The sequence below is a fragment of the Lepidochelys kempii genome, chromosome 22 (genome assembly GCF_965140265.1).
Source record: "Lepidochelys kempii isolate rLepKem1 chromosome 22, rLepKem1.hap2, whole genome shotgun sequence".
Taxonomy (NCBI): Eukaryota; Metazoa; Chordata; order Testudines; family Cheloniidae; genus Lepidochelys; species Lepidochelys kempii.
Window position 1 is genome coordinate 9,719,054 of NC_133277.1, and position 17,207 is coordinate 9,736,260.

The 17,207-nt window shown below is 53.1% G+C and overlaps 1 protein-coding gene across 6 annotated transcripts in view; it reads right to left on the minus strand.

Annotated features, from left to right (window-relative positions):
• IGSF9B (immunoglobulin superfamily member 9B) overlaps positions 1–16,838 on the minus strand; it is a 103,016-nt gene extending 86,178 nt beyond the window's left edge. For all 6 annotated transcript variants that reach the window (XM_073320740.1, XM_073320739.1, XM_073320738.1 and 3 more), the window contains exon 1: positions 16,569–16,838. In XM_073320740.1, the coding sequence (XP_073176841.1) occupies positions 16,569–16,647 (79 nt within the window). In that variant the 5' untranslated portion in view covers positions 16,648–16,838. The remainder of the gene's footprint in view (positions 1–16,568) is intronic.
• Between the last annotated feature and the right edge of the window lie 369 nt (positions 16,839–17,207).

The window sequence follows — 17,207 nt, forward strand, 5'->3', positions numbered from 1 at the left end:
AAAGTGCGAAGCTGAGAATGGATGAGTGAACACACAGGAACGGGAGAACCAACAGGGCAAATGGAGAGAGAGAGAGAAGGAAGGAACAGATGAGTGTGGGGAGAGAGAACAAATGAACAAGAAAAGGAATGCACAAGGGAGCCTGAGCAAGAGAAAGACGTGCATGGGTGCACACGGGTGTTTCAAAAACATCTCCATTTCAAACGGAGCCAGGACCAAGTGACAAGGGGCCCAGCTCTAAGCCGTTTCCTGGATAAGGAACTGAATGCATCCCTTAAAGACTGCAACAAACAGGGATGCATTGGAACCGAATGAATCGCGAGCTCGGTTTGAAATCCCTCTCCCTCTTTCCAAGACTGGAAAGGAAAGTCCAGGCAGGTCAGAGCCGCCTGCACACCCTGATGGGCCGGGTCCTCTCCCACCTCCAGGGCCCATGGATCAGCAGGATCCACTACACACACCTGCAACTTTACCCTCACGGGTTGCCACGTGCTTCATGCCCACTACCACCTAAAGAGGCTTGGCACAGAGGAAGTGGGCAGCATGCATATGTCTTGCAGTAGCCTCTGGAATGGAAGTGCTGAGATGTAAGTGAAGGAAAATAGGTCAGTTTCTGGCAGCTTGCAGTGCCAATATCTAATCGAAAAGCCAGTGGGGTAACTACATGCATGGCTCGGCTTCACCTCCACCTGAGGAAAGCTGTCTGCCATCCATTATAATTACAAGCACCCAGTTCTTGTGGGGATCCCTGCTCTCACCCCCCAGCCCTGCTCTTCACTCTGGATTCCCTCTCCTGCTCAGTTCACATACCTGGCTAGATGCCCTTGTCTCTCTAGCAAGTTTCATTCTGCCTGCACACTAGTGGCCTTGGCCCAGAATTACCCTTCCAGTCTAGTAACTTCCCCTCCCTGATGGAGGGTGAGGAGCACAGGGCTCAAAATCTCGCAAAAGATGCCTGCATCCCATACCCATGCAGCAGGGAAGAGGGACAAGGGGAAAGCTAACTGCACCTCCAACCCAAGGGGTATATTTGGTGACAGTCCCATTCAGTTACACACATTTAGGATACCTTCAGGCATTTAACTGCATCTGTGATCTGGCAAAAGAGATCATGGAAATGGGACACTATCCTCAAACGCAGAGGGTTCTTCAGTAACTCTGACAGATCAGGGTGGGGTCACATTTTATAGGTACCTGTTGAGTCTACAAAATATGCACGCACACCCATGGTGCACTCCAAAAACTTACCATTTACACCACAGCACTATAGATACGAGTGTGACTGGTGCTGGAGAGATCAGCGTCACCAGCTCCCAGAGTTTTACAAGTTTCGCAATATTGCGTGTTCTTCTTAAAAGCCCCAGCTCCTGAAGGCATGCGATCAGGTGAGAATTTCAGCTTTCATTTACAAAGTAGGTTTCCGGCCCTTGCGTTTGTGAAGAAAAGCTTGAGCGCATGACCCATGTGGGACCTAAAGATTTAAAAGCAGGAGGGCAAATGAAAAGAATCCCAAAGGTATTATTTAAAACATTTCGTAATTTCTGTGGTCTGACACGTGATTTTTGAATGCTTACGATTGGCCATATGGAGAGATACAGAAGAGATCTCAGTACAAAAAAGCCCCACGCAACTCAACGAATCGCACGCACAAGTACCACTCTGCAAGTGCCACTTTGCACGGGGGGGGGGGGGCAGAGAAATGAAGGGCTGGCACGTATGCAGGGCATGGGTAATCACATTTCAAAATGTGGCCCTGATGGAACGTCCACGCACAAACAGGCCCGGCTGCTCCTGGGCAGGGCAGTGTATATGCAATAGAAGTAACTCTACTCCTCTCTCTCTCCCCCACCCCCCCGACATATTCCATTCTCCCTCCTCCCCCCCACCTCTTTCACTGCATCTCGCTTCCATTCTGCAAGCCTATCAGCCCATTGGGTTGAAATAGAAGCCAGCAGCAGGAGACAAGCACATCACGTATGAGGCAGGATCTTTCTAAGCGGACACTGTCTGTTGTAGGATCCATTCAGGTGTCAGAGGCGTTCTGATAGCTCGGTTAGCTGATTTCACCCCTGCATTGTGGATTCTCTCACTTCTGTGGGGCATGGCAGGGCGAGAAAGGGCCTCTTGTTTGTTACAGCTCTGACAGCTTGGACCCCACCATCCTGGTGGACACATCTTCATGGCTCTGCTGTCCCGTCATGAGCCCTCCAAACACCCCCCCACGATCATCCCCAGGACACAGAGTGGCCAGCGGGGATGTCCAACAGTCTGGATCAACACAGAACCATAGCTGTGGACTGCAGCGTGTCAAACCCTGAGCTGGGACACGACAGATGGAATAGTGGAGCAGAGCAAATGTAAGGTGACAGGTACTGCATTTGTGGCTGGGTCCATCAATCAGCGATGACAGGGAAAGGCAGAACTAGGGTCTCTGAACATTTCATGGGGTTATTTCAGTCCATGTGTGAGGAGTGCCCCTCCCATGCTCCGTCGAGTCCTTCTAACAAGCTTTAGAACACAATATAACCATGCACACGCAGTTGTGGCAGTGTCTTTGAGTCCAGAGAGAACACGTGCAGCATACAGCAGCCCAAGTAGTCAGTCCCTTGGATTCTACTGCAAGCTCCTTCCAGGAGAACCTGGGCATCAGGATTCTTGGGGGCTACTTCAAGCTCTGAGGGGAAACATTGTTTTGTGGTTATGGGTTAGAGGGAACTGGGAGTCAGGACTATTTCCATTTCTAGCTCTGCCACAGGCTCATTCTGCTCCTTTGGCCAACACACCCAACTTCTGTGCCTCAGTTTCCCCGATCTCTAAAGTGGAGAGAACACCTGCCTCACAAATAGGAGTCAGTGAGTAAGGCTTCACCAGCGAGATCAGAGAGGAGACGCCCCACTGCCATATTTCCATACGCTCCCTAGCATATGGGCACATCTCCCATCACCCTGATCCAGTAGAGACATGTTGAGCATTGGAATCTCCTGCAGTCCCTCCACCTCCCCGTAAACTCCCTTCAGCTGACAGAAGGCAAGGCATGTGCACTCCAAGCTGCTGCGCCTTTCCGAGCAGAGCCACCCAGCTCATGACAAGTAGAAGATAGCCTGGTCAGCTCATCTGGATGCCTGAAGGCTTCAGATATTCAGAGCTGGGTTTCACTGCTTCACTTGGCCATCTCGCTCCCAGGGCTATCCCAATGGGTCAGAGCCATCGTGGCGCCCTCCCCCTTCACCAAGGGGCAACAGCAGGAGTTCAATGGACATTTCCAACAGATTCTCCAACCCCCAGATCTTTCTAGGGTGCCAGATTCTGACTGCAGCACATGGGACTCCCGCTTGTGGGGGGAAAGAAAAGGAAGGGCAGCTCATTGGGCATGGTGCTGTTTTCAACCCTGCCATCCTCTCACTACTAATTCCATACGAATGCACCTTCTGAGCCTCTTCAAGAGTGCAAGGTTGGCAGGAGAGCGGGGTCCGGCATTTAGTGCAGGCGGGCTGGGAGTCAGGGCACCTGGGTTCTGTGCCTGACTCCAGCAGGGCAGGGCAGGGTCACAGTCTAGATCCCCAAGTCTCATTCCTGGTTCTGAGTGCAGAGATCCCTGACCTGCCCCCTCCTTGTGCTCAATGTCCCTCAGGAAAATGCAGATAACCCCAACCTCCCAGGGAGAAGGCGAAGCTGAGGGATTCTCAAGCGGCTGGAGGGGCTTGGCTGGGGGACTCTTCACATCCATACCAGGAAACTGGTACACTCATCACGCACGCTGCCTACGGACCAGCATGGCACAGACACACAATCAGGTAAAATGAACCCTGGCCCTGCCCCAGGGCAGCCAAGCTTTCTCCCTGAAAGCGCCCTATGGCAGATAATGGATGAGACACCAGTCCAGGGAAGCCAGAGAGGGGCAGCAGACAAACACCCGACCCTAGTCAGTTCTGCCTGAACGGCGACGTGAGCCTTCCCTCCATCCCCCGGGACCAGTGCCCGCAGAGCTGCCTGCGCCCTTAATGCCCCGCTGGTGCCCCGGGACGCCGTGCAGCAGGAGGCTCCCGGGGCGCCCCGTGCGCTGGAGCCATCTCTCCGCACTCAGCCAGCACAATCGCAAGGTTCACTTTAGGTCACGGGAAAGCTCAGAGGACGCGAAAGCACCATCCCGCCGGAGAGTGATGTGCTCAGGGCCCCCTGACATCAACAAGTAATTAACGAGCTCAATGACCAACTCTGCCACTCCACAGGGCCAGCTGGGACTTGGACAACAAGCCTGAGAGATGTGCCTCCCTGCCAATCAGGGGCCAAGACACCAGTGACAGATGTGTCATCCCCCCCCTCCCCACCACATTCCACCACCAATCAGAGGCCTGGAAGCCTTGACCCTGCATGCACCTCCACCAATCAGCATAGAGGTACCGCTGTCCCATTTGGACCCGACCCTCCCCTCCACCCACAACCAATCATAGCCCAGTTTCTGGAGAGTAGAGAGGAAAGATGCATAAGCCACAGCTGCGCCCCGCTACCCATCCCCAAGGCAGTGATGATGTATCCACCAGAGACACACCCCGGGGTGGCAGGATCAGCCCAACCCAAAGCTTTCAGAGACCAGTAACAAAGAGGCCTTTTCTCACCCCGCAGAGCGGTGTGAGAATCTGCAGTGCAGAGATGAAATCTGCTTTGACAGATCCCATTCACAGCATCGAAGGCGGAATATTGCAGGGATCAGGGAACACAAGCCACTGGCATTTCATCAGGGGGAGGCACGAGAATGCAGGGAGGGAAGCAGGAGGATCTGCTCTAGGGAGAAACTAAGATGGCAAGGACCCCACCCTTGCTAACTAGGAGGGTGGCAGAGAGCTGGAGTCCATCCGCCTTCCTCCCAGATCACATCACTAGCGGAACATGACAGGAGCAAGTGGCTCGGCTTGAGCTGTGGGGGTTTGCTCAGCCCGTTGGAAACTGCACATGACAGAAAGCTGCAATTAGCTGTTCAGTCATCTAAAGAACTACTGAGGAAGCCGGTCTGACTCTGCAGAACGCTGGCTGTCTGCACTGCTGGTGGGGTATCTGTGTCGCTCTGAGGGGACCTGCCTCCCTGACCCACCCCTCTGGCTGGATAACAGCCCCACTAGTCCCATAATCAAAGGCCTTCCCCCTCCCTCCTCACTTCTCCACCTCAGCCCAGCAGCAGCATCTGGGTTTGCAGCAAGATTCCTGCTTTTTAAACCCAATTTTCCAGATGGATTGGCTGAGACACACACAGGTCAAGTGACTTGCCTCAAGGTCACACAACAGAAAAGGGAGAAGGAAGGAGGGGAAGACCTGGAGTAACCAGAGGTGACAGATTAATGGTCTATGCATCAGGTTCAGAGTAACCAGGCTCCCTGAAGCTTCAGGTTCCAACCCCCCTTTCCTTCTTCAGAAGCCGAGAACCATACAGCAGAGGGGACCTGGCTTTCACTGGTGGTCCTGTAAAATACATGCAACCATAGAGGAGACATGATCTAAGTTCCCCCAGCACCATCAGAGACTACAAGATCATGGAAGTGTCCTTAGGTCTTCCCATCCAGTGCGCTAGACAGCATTCATCCTCCACCCACCACCTCTTTCCAAAATGCTGTTTTACGAGTCTCCACCACCATCCTCCAGGCCACATGAATGAGAGAAGGGGACTATAAAATCAAGACAATTCCTAGAGAAATAACTTCGGGTAAGCTGTAGTTGAGATTGTAACCATCAATTCTGGGGAAGTGGGAATCATTGCAGTAGGACAGAAGTGCCAGTTGAAATCAGGAAACCTTTGCACTAGGTGCGGTGTGTATTATACACAAACTAAGAGCCCCTGCCCGCAAAAACTTGCAATCTAGGTAGGCAAGACAAAGGGTGGAACGAGAGGAGACTTAACCAAGGCTACACAGCTGGTCAGTGGCAGAGCCAGGGCCAGACCCCAGGTTTCCTGACTCCCAGTAGTGCCCTGCCCACTAGACTATGCTGCCTCTGCTGAGTTAAATGTAGAAGTTGTTAAAAATAAAATTCCCCCGGAAACCACGTGGCCAAATGCTGGAGTTTTTAGGTGTTCACCTATAGCTCACACACACAGCCTTGAGATCAGAAGCCACTGGACACAGTGCCCACCAGGACACCGGGGTTCATCTCCTTTCCTCATTTCAAGCAGCAGCCATGGTATCTTGGTTCTTCCTGGAGCAGCCTCCAAAGAACAGACCATGGTTACCTAGCACCTGAAGGACAAAGCCTCCAACCGCTTCCCTCCTGCCATGGGATGCTCCACTCACCACTGAGCTGGCACCTCCTCCTGGTCACTTTGAGGATTACCTCTCGAGGCCAACGCCCCCTTCCGTGGTTTGCATGCCATTGCTCCAAATCTCTCTCCCTGGTCTGCAGCCTCTCTCTCTCTCTCTCTCCAGGAACCGCAGCATCATCTTTGTGACTCAGCCCTCCGGCCAGGTCACTCAGCGTTCCCCCCTTCTGGGGTATATCAAAGTCTTTCCATCCGCAGTCCTAGGCAGTCTTCCCATTCACTCCCTCTGCTCTGGGTTCCAATCCAGGGACTCTCAACCCAGCATTTCCGTGCTTTCCTCTCCCAGCCCTCACAGCGCCTTCCCTCCACTCTGGTTCCCCTTCTCTCTCTCTGGGTGAACCAGCTCCAAACCCTCCTCCCAGAGGGCAACTGCCCTTTCCCAGCAGCAGCCCTTGTCTGTCACCTGGCTTCATGGTCCCCCACCTTCTCCTGCACAGCTGAGCCTGGTTTCAATCAGCTCCCTGGCTCCTCCTCCAGGTGCAGCCTGCAGAGTTAATTGGCCTACCTGACCACCTTAACACCTGTCAGTCCTGTGAGGGGTGGGCACTCCATCATACCTCCAAAACACAGACTCCACATCCTCAGCAAGCCCAGCTGCAGGATTCATGCCCCACACCTTCTGGCCCAGAGAATGTGGTCAGAGACCCACTGCTTACTGTGGGGCTGCTCTGCTTATTCCATGGGGGGGTGAGGGGGGACTTCCTTTCCCCTTCAAACACACAGAAAGGGAGCATGCTCACAAAGACACTGCGCTAATATAGATGGATTAGCTTTGAGGGTTGGTTTGTGCTAGGGTCCTCAAGTGCTTTGCAGCTGGGAATTAAGCCACAGCAACCTGGTGAGGTTGGCATTATCCACACGTCACAGATGGGGAAACTGAGGCACGGAGAAGGGAGGTGACTTGCCCTAGGCCACAAAGCAGATCAGCGGCAGAGCCGAAGTAGAACCCAGAACGCCAGCCCCCATCTCATACATTAGTCCCAGACGCAACTCTCCCCTTAGGACCTAACTTGGCACCAGCCACAACCCGTGGCAGCCGCTCTCCTAGTTCAAGATGCACAAGATGGCAAAGGTCCATCCCCACATACCGGTGCCTCTCACCAGGGCAGCAGACAAGCGCATTCTTATTCTGCCACAGGCTACCCACACCCTGGACCTCTCCTGTCTGACGCAAGTCACAGCACACTCCCACCCGCTACAACAGCGCAACACAACACAACGGCACAAAGCTGCCTGCTCTGAAGCATCAGTCCCAGTCTTCTCGCAGCGCTGACATTCCAGCACGCACGCGATGATCATTCTTCCCTCTGAATATGGGCACGGTGCCTTTAAGGGAGGCAGCGCTCCACCCTGCTGGTGAGACGGTGCCAACTGCCAAGCAGTTAGTTGGGTGCACGCAGGTCGGCCCTACAATCAGGAGTGCCAGGGGATTGCTGGAGTCCGGCAACCAAACCTGGCATGCACACAGAGCAGGAGACCCCCACGAGAGAGAAGCAGGTACAGAAAAAGCATCCCTTGGGATTCGCCTCCAGAGCGGTGGGACACAAAGGAAGCACGCGCACGTTTGCCGAGGTGGCTGCCCCTAGAGTCGCTCGCACGTGCTCATTCACCAGCTGCCCCCACCCTTAAACTCAGCACTGATCAGCTGCGGCAGGAAAGTCGAGTGGAAACAACCCCCGAGGTCAGAGACTGCTTCAGACCCAGCCATCCCCAGCGAATCCAGCTGTCTGCATGCTGCACCCACACAAACCCTTCTCCCCACTCGGAGCAGGCCCCATCCCACAGCTCCACAGGGAGAGGGGGGTCGCCCTAGCGTCCAGCACAGAAGGATCCTAGGAAAATGAACCCCCAGTACCTGAGGAAACAGAGGAGCAGGCACGAGCAGGCCTAGCATAGCAGGTGCAAGTGGGGTGTGATGAAACCTATTGCCAAGCTAGAGCCCATCCGCCTCCTGCAAACGCTGGTAACCAGATGCTGGTGGCTTCCATTGCTAGTACATATGAAACCAGCTCATGTTTACAGCCATTCCAGACACGGCGATTTTACAACCCCAAAACTAATAACTCTGACACAAACACTTTCTATTCTGCCAGCTTAGACACCTGCTGGCGGCCCCCGCTTCAGCTCCCAACCTCTGCCAGCACGGGTGCTCCAGGCCGAGCAGCGTACCCAGTCACGCACCCGCCTCCTCAATCCCTGGAGTTGTCAGAGCCCTGCCTCCTCTGGTCTCTCCCCGGAGGGACTCCCCCAGGCGCAGAACCGAGCGCTGGGGCCATGGAAGGAGATTGGGCCTTCCTTTCCGTGATAGCTCTTTCACAGAGGATCACAAGGGGCATGACAGAGCCAGCAAGAGGCACAAGCTGCCCCTCCCCAATCAGGGAGATACTACCAGGCTGGGACTCCAGCAGAGACACAGGGGTTGGGCGATTACTTGCTCTTTGATTAGAGGCTGAGAAGTAATCAAGATAAATCAGATTAGTCTTTGCTCCCCTCCCCCGCACCCCTCAAGGTTGGGGAATTACTGGTTCCCACTGTCCCTGTGCTAGACATCAGAAGGGTGGAGGGAGGAAAAGATCCCCCAAGTCTCAGCCAGAGCAAAGATTAAGAGATAGGTGGGAAAACAGCCTAACCTGCTCCAGCTCCCCCAAACCCCACGTTCCATCCAGAGGTTTCCTCTTCATGGCTGCAGCACAGAAGAGGAACAGGGGTTTCCCAGGACCCAGACCTCACAGGATGGGTTTTTCCTACAACAGGCATCTAAGCCAAATCACCACCACCACAAATCTGCCCTATTCCCAGTCTGACAGCCACCCACATGCCTCCCTCTCTTTCAGAGCCTTCAGATCCTGGGGACACACTAGGGGAAGGGAGAAAGCCATGTCCATAAAGCATACTCCCCCATTTATACTCCGTGCAAATCCCACTGCCAAGCCCTCCCACTCAACATGCTGCCAGGTGCATGGGCCCAGATGCCCAATCCCGGCAGACAGGTCCCAGTCCCAACGCTCCCATGAACACTCAGCAGGGTGTTGATATCCAAGGCATGGAACAACACAGAGTCCTTGGCATGCCATTTCCCAGCCCCCTGGACTTTAACTCACTGAAGACAAAGCAAGAGACGCTGCTGCAGCAGGGGCAGCCGGGACCTTCAGAGACTCCTGGGCTCAGAGTTCAGCATCACCTTCTGCAGCCTCTTTCGGCTGAGTTAAGCAGTCCCACCGGCGATGATCCCTGGAGCATAAGAGGAGCAACCTAGGGACAAAGCCAGAGTAGCTCCCGCAGACTGTTTAGAGAAACATCGGTGTTTCACTCCAAATCCTCAAGGATGGAGAAACCACCCCAACATTATCCTTACAGATGCCCTCCGCTTGCCTGTCCCTGACATATACGGCCTTATTCCAATGACAGCTTCAGGAACACCACTGAACCCAGTAGAATCTCACCTCTGTGAAACTGGTGAGAGATCAGAGGCCTACAGAGCTCCCCACTCCTTGTATTATTCCTTCTCCTATTCTGGGGAGTCCACCCTGTTACTAAAGCAACAGAAATGGCTAGGAGGCCCACACCAAAAGCTGGGCTGGGTTGGTGGGGTCACCAGGCCAGAGAGGTCCTTGCTGCCCTCACTTCCCCTGGAGTCCCCAAGTTGTAGGAAGGAAGGAGCAGCGTGACACTAGGAGCCACTTTCAGTAGGGAAGGAGGCAGGAACCAACAGCTTTTAGCGAAGGCCTTAAATGATCCTTCCAGTCCCTGCTGGCTAAGCCCTGCAATCAGAGCTTCTGATCCAGGACAAGGGATGGAGAGCTCTCGGGTGGAGATCTGCTATGCCACATCATGGGGCTCCGCACTGGGAGGGGAGCAGCTCAGAGTCTTATCACCCAACGTTACCAGCCCAGGTCTTGAGTGATTGCACTGCAAGGGGCCACTTCTCCAGCCAGAGGGAGCTCCTGAGTGCGTCCCACAGGGATGAAGTGACAGTCTGCCTCAGGGCCATGCCATCACTGCCACAGGTCCTCCGCTACTCCTTGTTGAGCTGGGGATAAGGGATGGGATTCCCTGGGAAGGCAGGGGAGGGTCACCTTACAGAACAGGGATAATCACCAAATCTTGTAATTAACTAAGGCACAGGATCAGGAGTCAGGGTCAGTCAGTGCTGATCCCAGCTCTGCGACTGGCTCACGACATGACTTCATGAAAGGCACGTCCCCACTCCATGCCTCAGTTTCCCCAGCTGAAACAAGGGGATAATGCTTTCTCCCCTCGTGCATGCTAGTTGGGTCTTTGAGAGCCTCAGACAGAGGGCACTGTAACAAGCAAAAGTGCTATTAGCCGTTAGGCTTCGGAGAGCCCAGCCCAACATCCCTGTCTCCTGTAGCCGATTCTCTCCTCTTCCTGTGCGCAGGAGACGACAGAGAACACAAGGGAGACTCCACACACGCCCACCTCCGCCCTGCAGCGAGACAGACGGTCAGAGAAGGGCAGATGCCCCAAGTAGTCAAAGTGAAGACTCCCGGCTAGCGCTCACCAGAGCCCGGGCCAAGGGCAGGACCACAGAGCCAAGGTAGTCACAGCACAGCATCCTGCTGTCACCACGTGACTCCTCGGCGCCCGTTTCCTCAGCCGGGGTATGGAGGCGTGAGCAGAAGGCTGAGACTGCGCTGGATCAGTTCATTGACAGCTGGCCACCCCTCAAGACCCTGGGGAGGGCTGCGGCGGCCAGAAGCAGGCGGAGAAGAGGCAAAGACAGCAGCCGAGGCGACGCAGGGCTGCCCTTAAGAACTCCAATCAGCGACTTAGGACGGACACTTATCAAAGGGGATGCGAAGGGGACTCCAGAGCAGTATCCGGTGCATGCCGTGACGAGACGTCAGCAGCTTTAGCAACAAGGAGCGCGCCCACGTGCCCATGGTTCCAGCAGCACGGCAGGGGGCGAGGCAAGGTTGTGGCGATGGAACAGCTCACCATTATTCCCATCCCAGCTTCCCCTGCCAGGAGGGGCTGCAGGGAACGGGGTGCTAGCTGCGAGCAGACCCGCAGCCGCTGCAGTACCAGCCTCTCCACGCTGGAACTGCGACAGGGACCAGCGAAAGAACTCTTCCAGCACGCACAGCTGTCGCGCCCACGTCTCCCAGCAGGGGCGCTGTAGAGCACGGTGGCAGAACACCCGGGGGGGGGGGGATTCTGACAGATCACCCACGCTGGTGCAGTGCCACCCCCAGAGCATTCAGAGGCTAGAACCAACACTGCAGATTTCAGCACGAACTTAGCAAAGCCAAGTCATTGGGAGCCAAGGCTGCCACTGCCATGGTCACTCGCAGGCCATGCGGAGTTGGAGCCTTGGCTCCGAATGCCTTGGCTTTGGCCAGCTCGTCTCGTGCGCTGAAGGTTTTTTGGGTGCGTGTAGCTGCAGCGAAAGGACAGAGGAGAACCTTGGGCCGTCTCCTCCCACCCATCACCAGCCTGGTGGGGACAACTTCTGGTTTCCAAATTCTATGGCACTAGAAGACTCCTCGCCATTCATTTATTTGCTGAAGAGCTGCAGAAACGCAAGATTGCGTGTCAGGCTCATGCAGAAAGCTGCCCAGCTCTGTCCTGCCTCAGACCCACAGGTTAAGGGTAAGACCTTGCTGAGCTGCACGAGCAGAGATGATGCATATGGAGGAATCCCAAGGGGATACAGAACAGCTCTCCAGAGCCAGGACTCTGAGGCCAGGCTAGTCATTCCTCTAAGACAGTGGTTTTCAACCATTTTTCATTTGCAGACCCCTAGACCTGTTTAGAAATCTTAGACATAGTCTCTGGACCCCCAGAGGTCTGCGGATCACAGGTTGAAAACCACTGCTCTAAGGAATCACACAGAGCAGCCCTCCCCGTTAGCCTGCCCTGCCCGAGAGCCCAAGGGGAAAATCCTTACAGACCTCCTGTGCTCGCATTACTCCTCCACACACAGCATAGTACACATATACTCAGGGCCCTTGCTGTGCATAGGCAACACTCAGCACAATGCACTGACACATGCTCACTCATGACGCACGACACATATACACACGCTTACAGCCCCCCTTTGCACACAGGACAATTGTGGACAGGGGGCACACCCCCATAGCCGTCACTGTACATGATGCAGAGAGAAAGCCTGGAGCACTGGGACTGATGCAAGATCTGAGGCCTGAAGCAGAGGGCCGAGAACCAAAGTTAGGCCTGGAATTAAAGCAAATGCTGACAAGTTCACTGTTCAGTACACAAACTTGGCAAAGCCCTTGCTAGCATACTAGGCCCTAAATATTTATGTAAATATATTTCAGCTGGTACAAATGCATTTTAATTTAATACAAGAGAAGATGGTTTAAGGAAATAAATAGGGATGTGTTGTTCAAACCAGTAGAAACAAAAAAGACAAAACAAATGTTATAAAACATGTAAGGTGGGACGTAAATTGTTTATTCCAGTTTGGGTTTAGTTTATAATGCCGAGGTATCTTGCCTTAACTCTTTGTGGTAATATCAAGGTCTAACGGGTCAGCTACCTGAGCAAAGCTGGGACAGTAGACGGAACGAACGCACACAAGCCGACTGACCACACAGGACGCACACTCATATCACACAGGCTCACTACATAAAGCACATGCACACACTCCCCTACCATCCACAACAGACTTCTTGATGCTACACATTACGGCACTCCAGCCTCATCGACATGCAGACTCACTATACACCGCTCGCCCGCCCCACGCAGTCTACTCACAGTCTGCTCCCACGCATTATTCATAGTACACTCACTCAGCACGTCTACTCTACTCACTGATCACACACACACGCGCGTGCACCCCCAAAGCACACGTGTGCGCATACCCGCACACACACACACACACAGACACCAATTCCCTTGACCCCCATCAATGCACATGCTCTGCCCCAGAATTCCTGTTTCCCCATGTCTAACATGCAGGAGCTGCCCCAGCTCTCCGTCTCCCTATGGCACTCAGAGTTAAGCATCCCTTTCCGCTCAGGAAGAGGGCAGAGTGCCCCGCCCCCAACCCTGACCCTCCAGCAAAGAAGAGATTCTATTCATGGTATTTCTAAGCAACAAGAACTTCCCCTCTTCATGAGACAGAGGGCCATTCTGGACTCACCCCTGCAAATTATCCTCCTGCTCAGCAGACCCCAGCATTTCAGCTGGTGGAAAGGGCTTGGCCAACTCTTAGAACCAGCTACAGATGCCAAGCGCAGCCCACCACCAGCAAGGGATAAGCACCAATGTACAGGGAGCAACCATGGAAGAGGACATCACACTACTCAGCAAACACCTGCCGTCAGGCTAGGGCGCAACAGACCCCGCAACGATGGAGAACTTGGAGAGTAGAGTCCCCCTGACAAGCAACCGGTTGTATCTGAGGTCCATTACAGTATTTGGCCTCAGACTACATTGGCCTAACAGAGGCTATCATTCTTCCTTGTGCACCCCTCTGTCTGCCTGTCTCCACCTGGTTTTGTCTTAGATTGTAAGCTCCTTGGGGCAGGTACGATCCGGTCTTTTTGTTCAGTGTTTCTGCAGCACATAGCACCATGGTCTGTGACTGGGACTCCTAGGCACTACCCACAATAAACAGTAACACTGGACTGAGAGGCTAGCTTTCCCCTAAACTTAGGGGAGAAAATAAAAGTGGTGGCTGTTAGGAAAGGGTCACTTGTAATGGTAACCACCGTGTACCTGCAGGGCTACAGCTTTGGGATCAGGCAGTGGAGAGGGGAAACCTGGTCAGCTACTACTCTTGATAAATGCCCTTTCTATCCAGTAAGCATACTGGCAATTGGAAAATTATATGGAGGGCTGGTGACAAAGGGCTACTATAGATGTCCTTGGGGTAGCCCACTGGTCTGCTATGCTTCGTTCATGGAGATGCCAATCTCACTTCCAAGCATGAAGTGCTCACCAAGAAGTCAAGAATTTAGTTTTCCATTGGGCTCCCTGGATTAAGGCATTTGCAGGAATCAAATTAGTCATCTGACCCTTCAGCTCTATGTGACCTTTGAGACCTATTGGTCGCCACTGGCTAGAAGGTGTAATAGGGTCAGCTGGCTAAAGACACCTCGGGATCCACAGCTGTTGGAGCTAAGAGAGTGTAACTCACACTGAACCTGAAGGGGTTTGCAGGTGACAGCCAAATGAATGAGGCAATGCAGCTGATGGGAAGGAGTGGCTGAAGCTGGAGATGGGAAATCAGGACTCCTGGATTCTATTCTCAGCTCTGCCTTAGTGACCTTGATCAAATCTCCATCTCAGTTTACTGATCTGTAAAATGGAGAGGATACCACCCACCTCACAAAGGCAGCATGTGAGGCTTATTTAGTAAGTATAATGCTCCTGGAGATCCAAGCATGAAAGCCACTGGAGAAATGCCATTAACGACCAACAGGGCAGGGCTGACATTGATCCAAAGCCCCTATGCCTGGAGAAAAAGAGGGGATGAGATATGCTTACATACATACATACAGGACACACTTTGCATTGACCACATCCTTTTGCACCTTCACTAAAGCAGGGCAGGGCTTTTAATCGGGAGAAACTTCATTCTGCTCCATCCATCTTGAGTGGCAGGTCTGGTGAGGACCACTCTGGCCCAGTGAAAAGCAGCTGAAGAAAAACCTATAGGAAGCGTGCCTCCTGTTGGAGTGGGCAAGAGATATCCTGGTTTCCCCTCCTTCCCTCACACAGGGATCAGTCACTCATAGCCTCCTTGCCTTCCCAGACACGGCTCATGTGGTTCACTTCTTGAAAGAGAAAATTCCAAACCCCCCCCCCCGAGAGTATTTTTGCAGCATTCAAATGACTCCAATCCCGAGAACACAATGCACAGTGCTGTGTGCAAGCTAATGTTTCATAAACTTCATGCGTTTTGGTTGACTGCCCTCAGGGAGGTCATTTTAAAATGATTAGCATTTTCATAAGATGCTCGGGGCGCTTCTAGCTCTTTTTCTGCAAATTTCCTTAAAAGGAATAAAAAACCCTGTTTTGCCAGGCACTATTAGGAATCATTTCAAGTACTTAACCATCATACATAAGCAATGCACATTAAACGAGTCGCATCTCATGCTGTAACTGGTAGCCATATAGCAGAACAGCCAGCCCATTTTACAAGCGTGTTGCTAAAGGCAAGGACATTTGCTCTGAAGTCACATCTCTGAAGAAGATTTCACATTCCCCACACCTCTTCACCACCTCCCAAACAAGCCCACTGAATCGATTTCAACACCTCCTATCAGAAGTTTGCACCTGTCATTGCACCTGATCACAAGCACCTACAAGTTCACGACAGATTGGAAAAAATGTTTCCTACCTGGCATTTGCCATATAATTAAGTTTGCTCAGCTTTTAGTTAAAAAAAATACATGAAAAAGGACTTCGGATTTTTTCCCCTATTAATTTTAGGGCTTCAAAAGAGGTCTCTCAAGTCACCTCTTGCCCAAGACGAAAGGTGAGCTGTTAACGGTTAACTAGCAGAAAAATTCCTTCTCTGCTAAACTGGGTCCCCCTCCTTTTTTGATATTTTTCGTCAGGATGAAAAAAAAAGTTAAAAAAAGTTAAAAGCTCCTCAAGGGCTCCCTAGTAGCATTATTAAAATAGCAACATTGAGTGTTCACTTTAAAAAAAATTGTTGGCTAATACAATGACGTTTTAATAAAAGAAAATTTATTGGCCAACTCTACATTTGTCCACCTGGAATTTCTCTCCGGTCTCTGAAAGCTTTCCCCACACCTTAAAAACGAGAAAGAAAAGAAAAAGAAAGAAAGAAACCACGGCTCTGAAAAGCTCAAAGATGCTCTTGTAGCAAAGGGTACGACAAGCGACAAATAAAATACCAACTCATGCTTCTTCTGATGCTTCAGAAAAAAGTCTGAGAAAGAAAAATTTCTCTCTCGCCTGCTCTCTCTTCTAAGCATCTTCTACTAGTCAGAGCAAAAGGGTTCCCTGCAGGCAGCCTCTTGAAATACTCACACAACTACCTTCCCGGCACCCAAATCAGCTGCTTTAGATTTGCAAGTTTACACAATCCCCCTGGCAGTTCCTCCTTCCCGGAGTGAAACTTGCAACAACAACAAAAAGGCTCAGATGCTCGCAACTCAGGGGGGGGGGGGGGGGGCAAAAAATAAAAATAAAATAAAGAGGCTGGGGAAAAGGCAGATTGAGAAGCTATTTGCTCGAGGACTGGGAGACGGGGATGGAGGGGGGGGGAGAAACAGCAGCGAGATGCTGCACTTCAACTCACCTTGAGCTGCAAGTCCTCTGGTGGTGATTACACTTGCTATCAAAGTGGCCACATACCAAATCATAGTACTACCGACCATCAATAAGGAGCATCATCCTATCTCAAAAGTGCCCTTCTTGCTGGAGCCCATTCATTGCAGAGCCCCTGGCCGGTGCAAAGGATCCTCCAGCTGCCCCTTTTCATGCCCTCGTCCCTGGACCCGGCTGCCTCCCCTCCACGCGCCCCATCCCTCCTTCCCTGGCGCAGCCCCCGGCTCCCTCGCTCCTGACACGCACCAGGCACCGGCGCTAGGCGCTAGGGCGCAGCTCAGCCGAAGTCTCAGGGCGTAGCCTAGCCTGGGCTCTTTAGCTGCTCTGGTCCGCCCCCGCCTGGCGTCTATTGGCCGGAGGGAAAGCGAGTGGGCGTTGATTGGCTTGGGGCGCTGCCAGTGCCGGGGCGGTGGGCAGAGGGAGGGAGGCAGGCCCCGTTTCAAGGTGGGTTGGAGCGCGCAGTGCACAGAGCCGCAGAATCATGCGCATTGCCAGGGAGAAGGCGTCGGGATCCCCCCCCCCCCCCCCGCCTGCTCACACTGCATGGCCGGGGCCGGCAGGGCAGGGGGGGCTCCCGGGCTGCCACCCGCGCAGACCCGCAGAGGGGCGG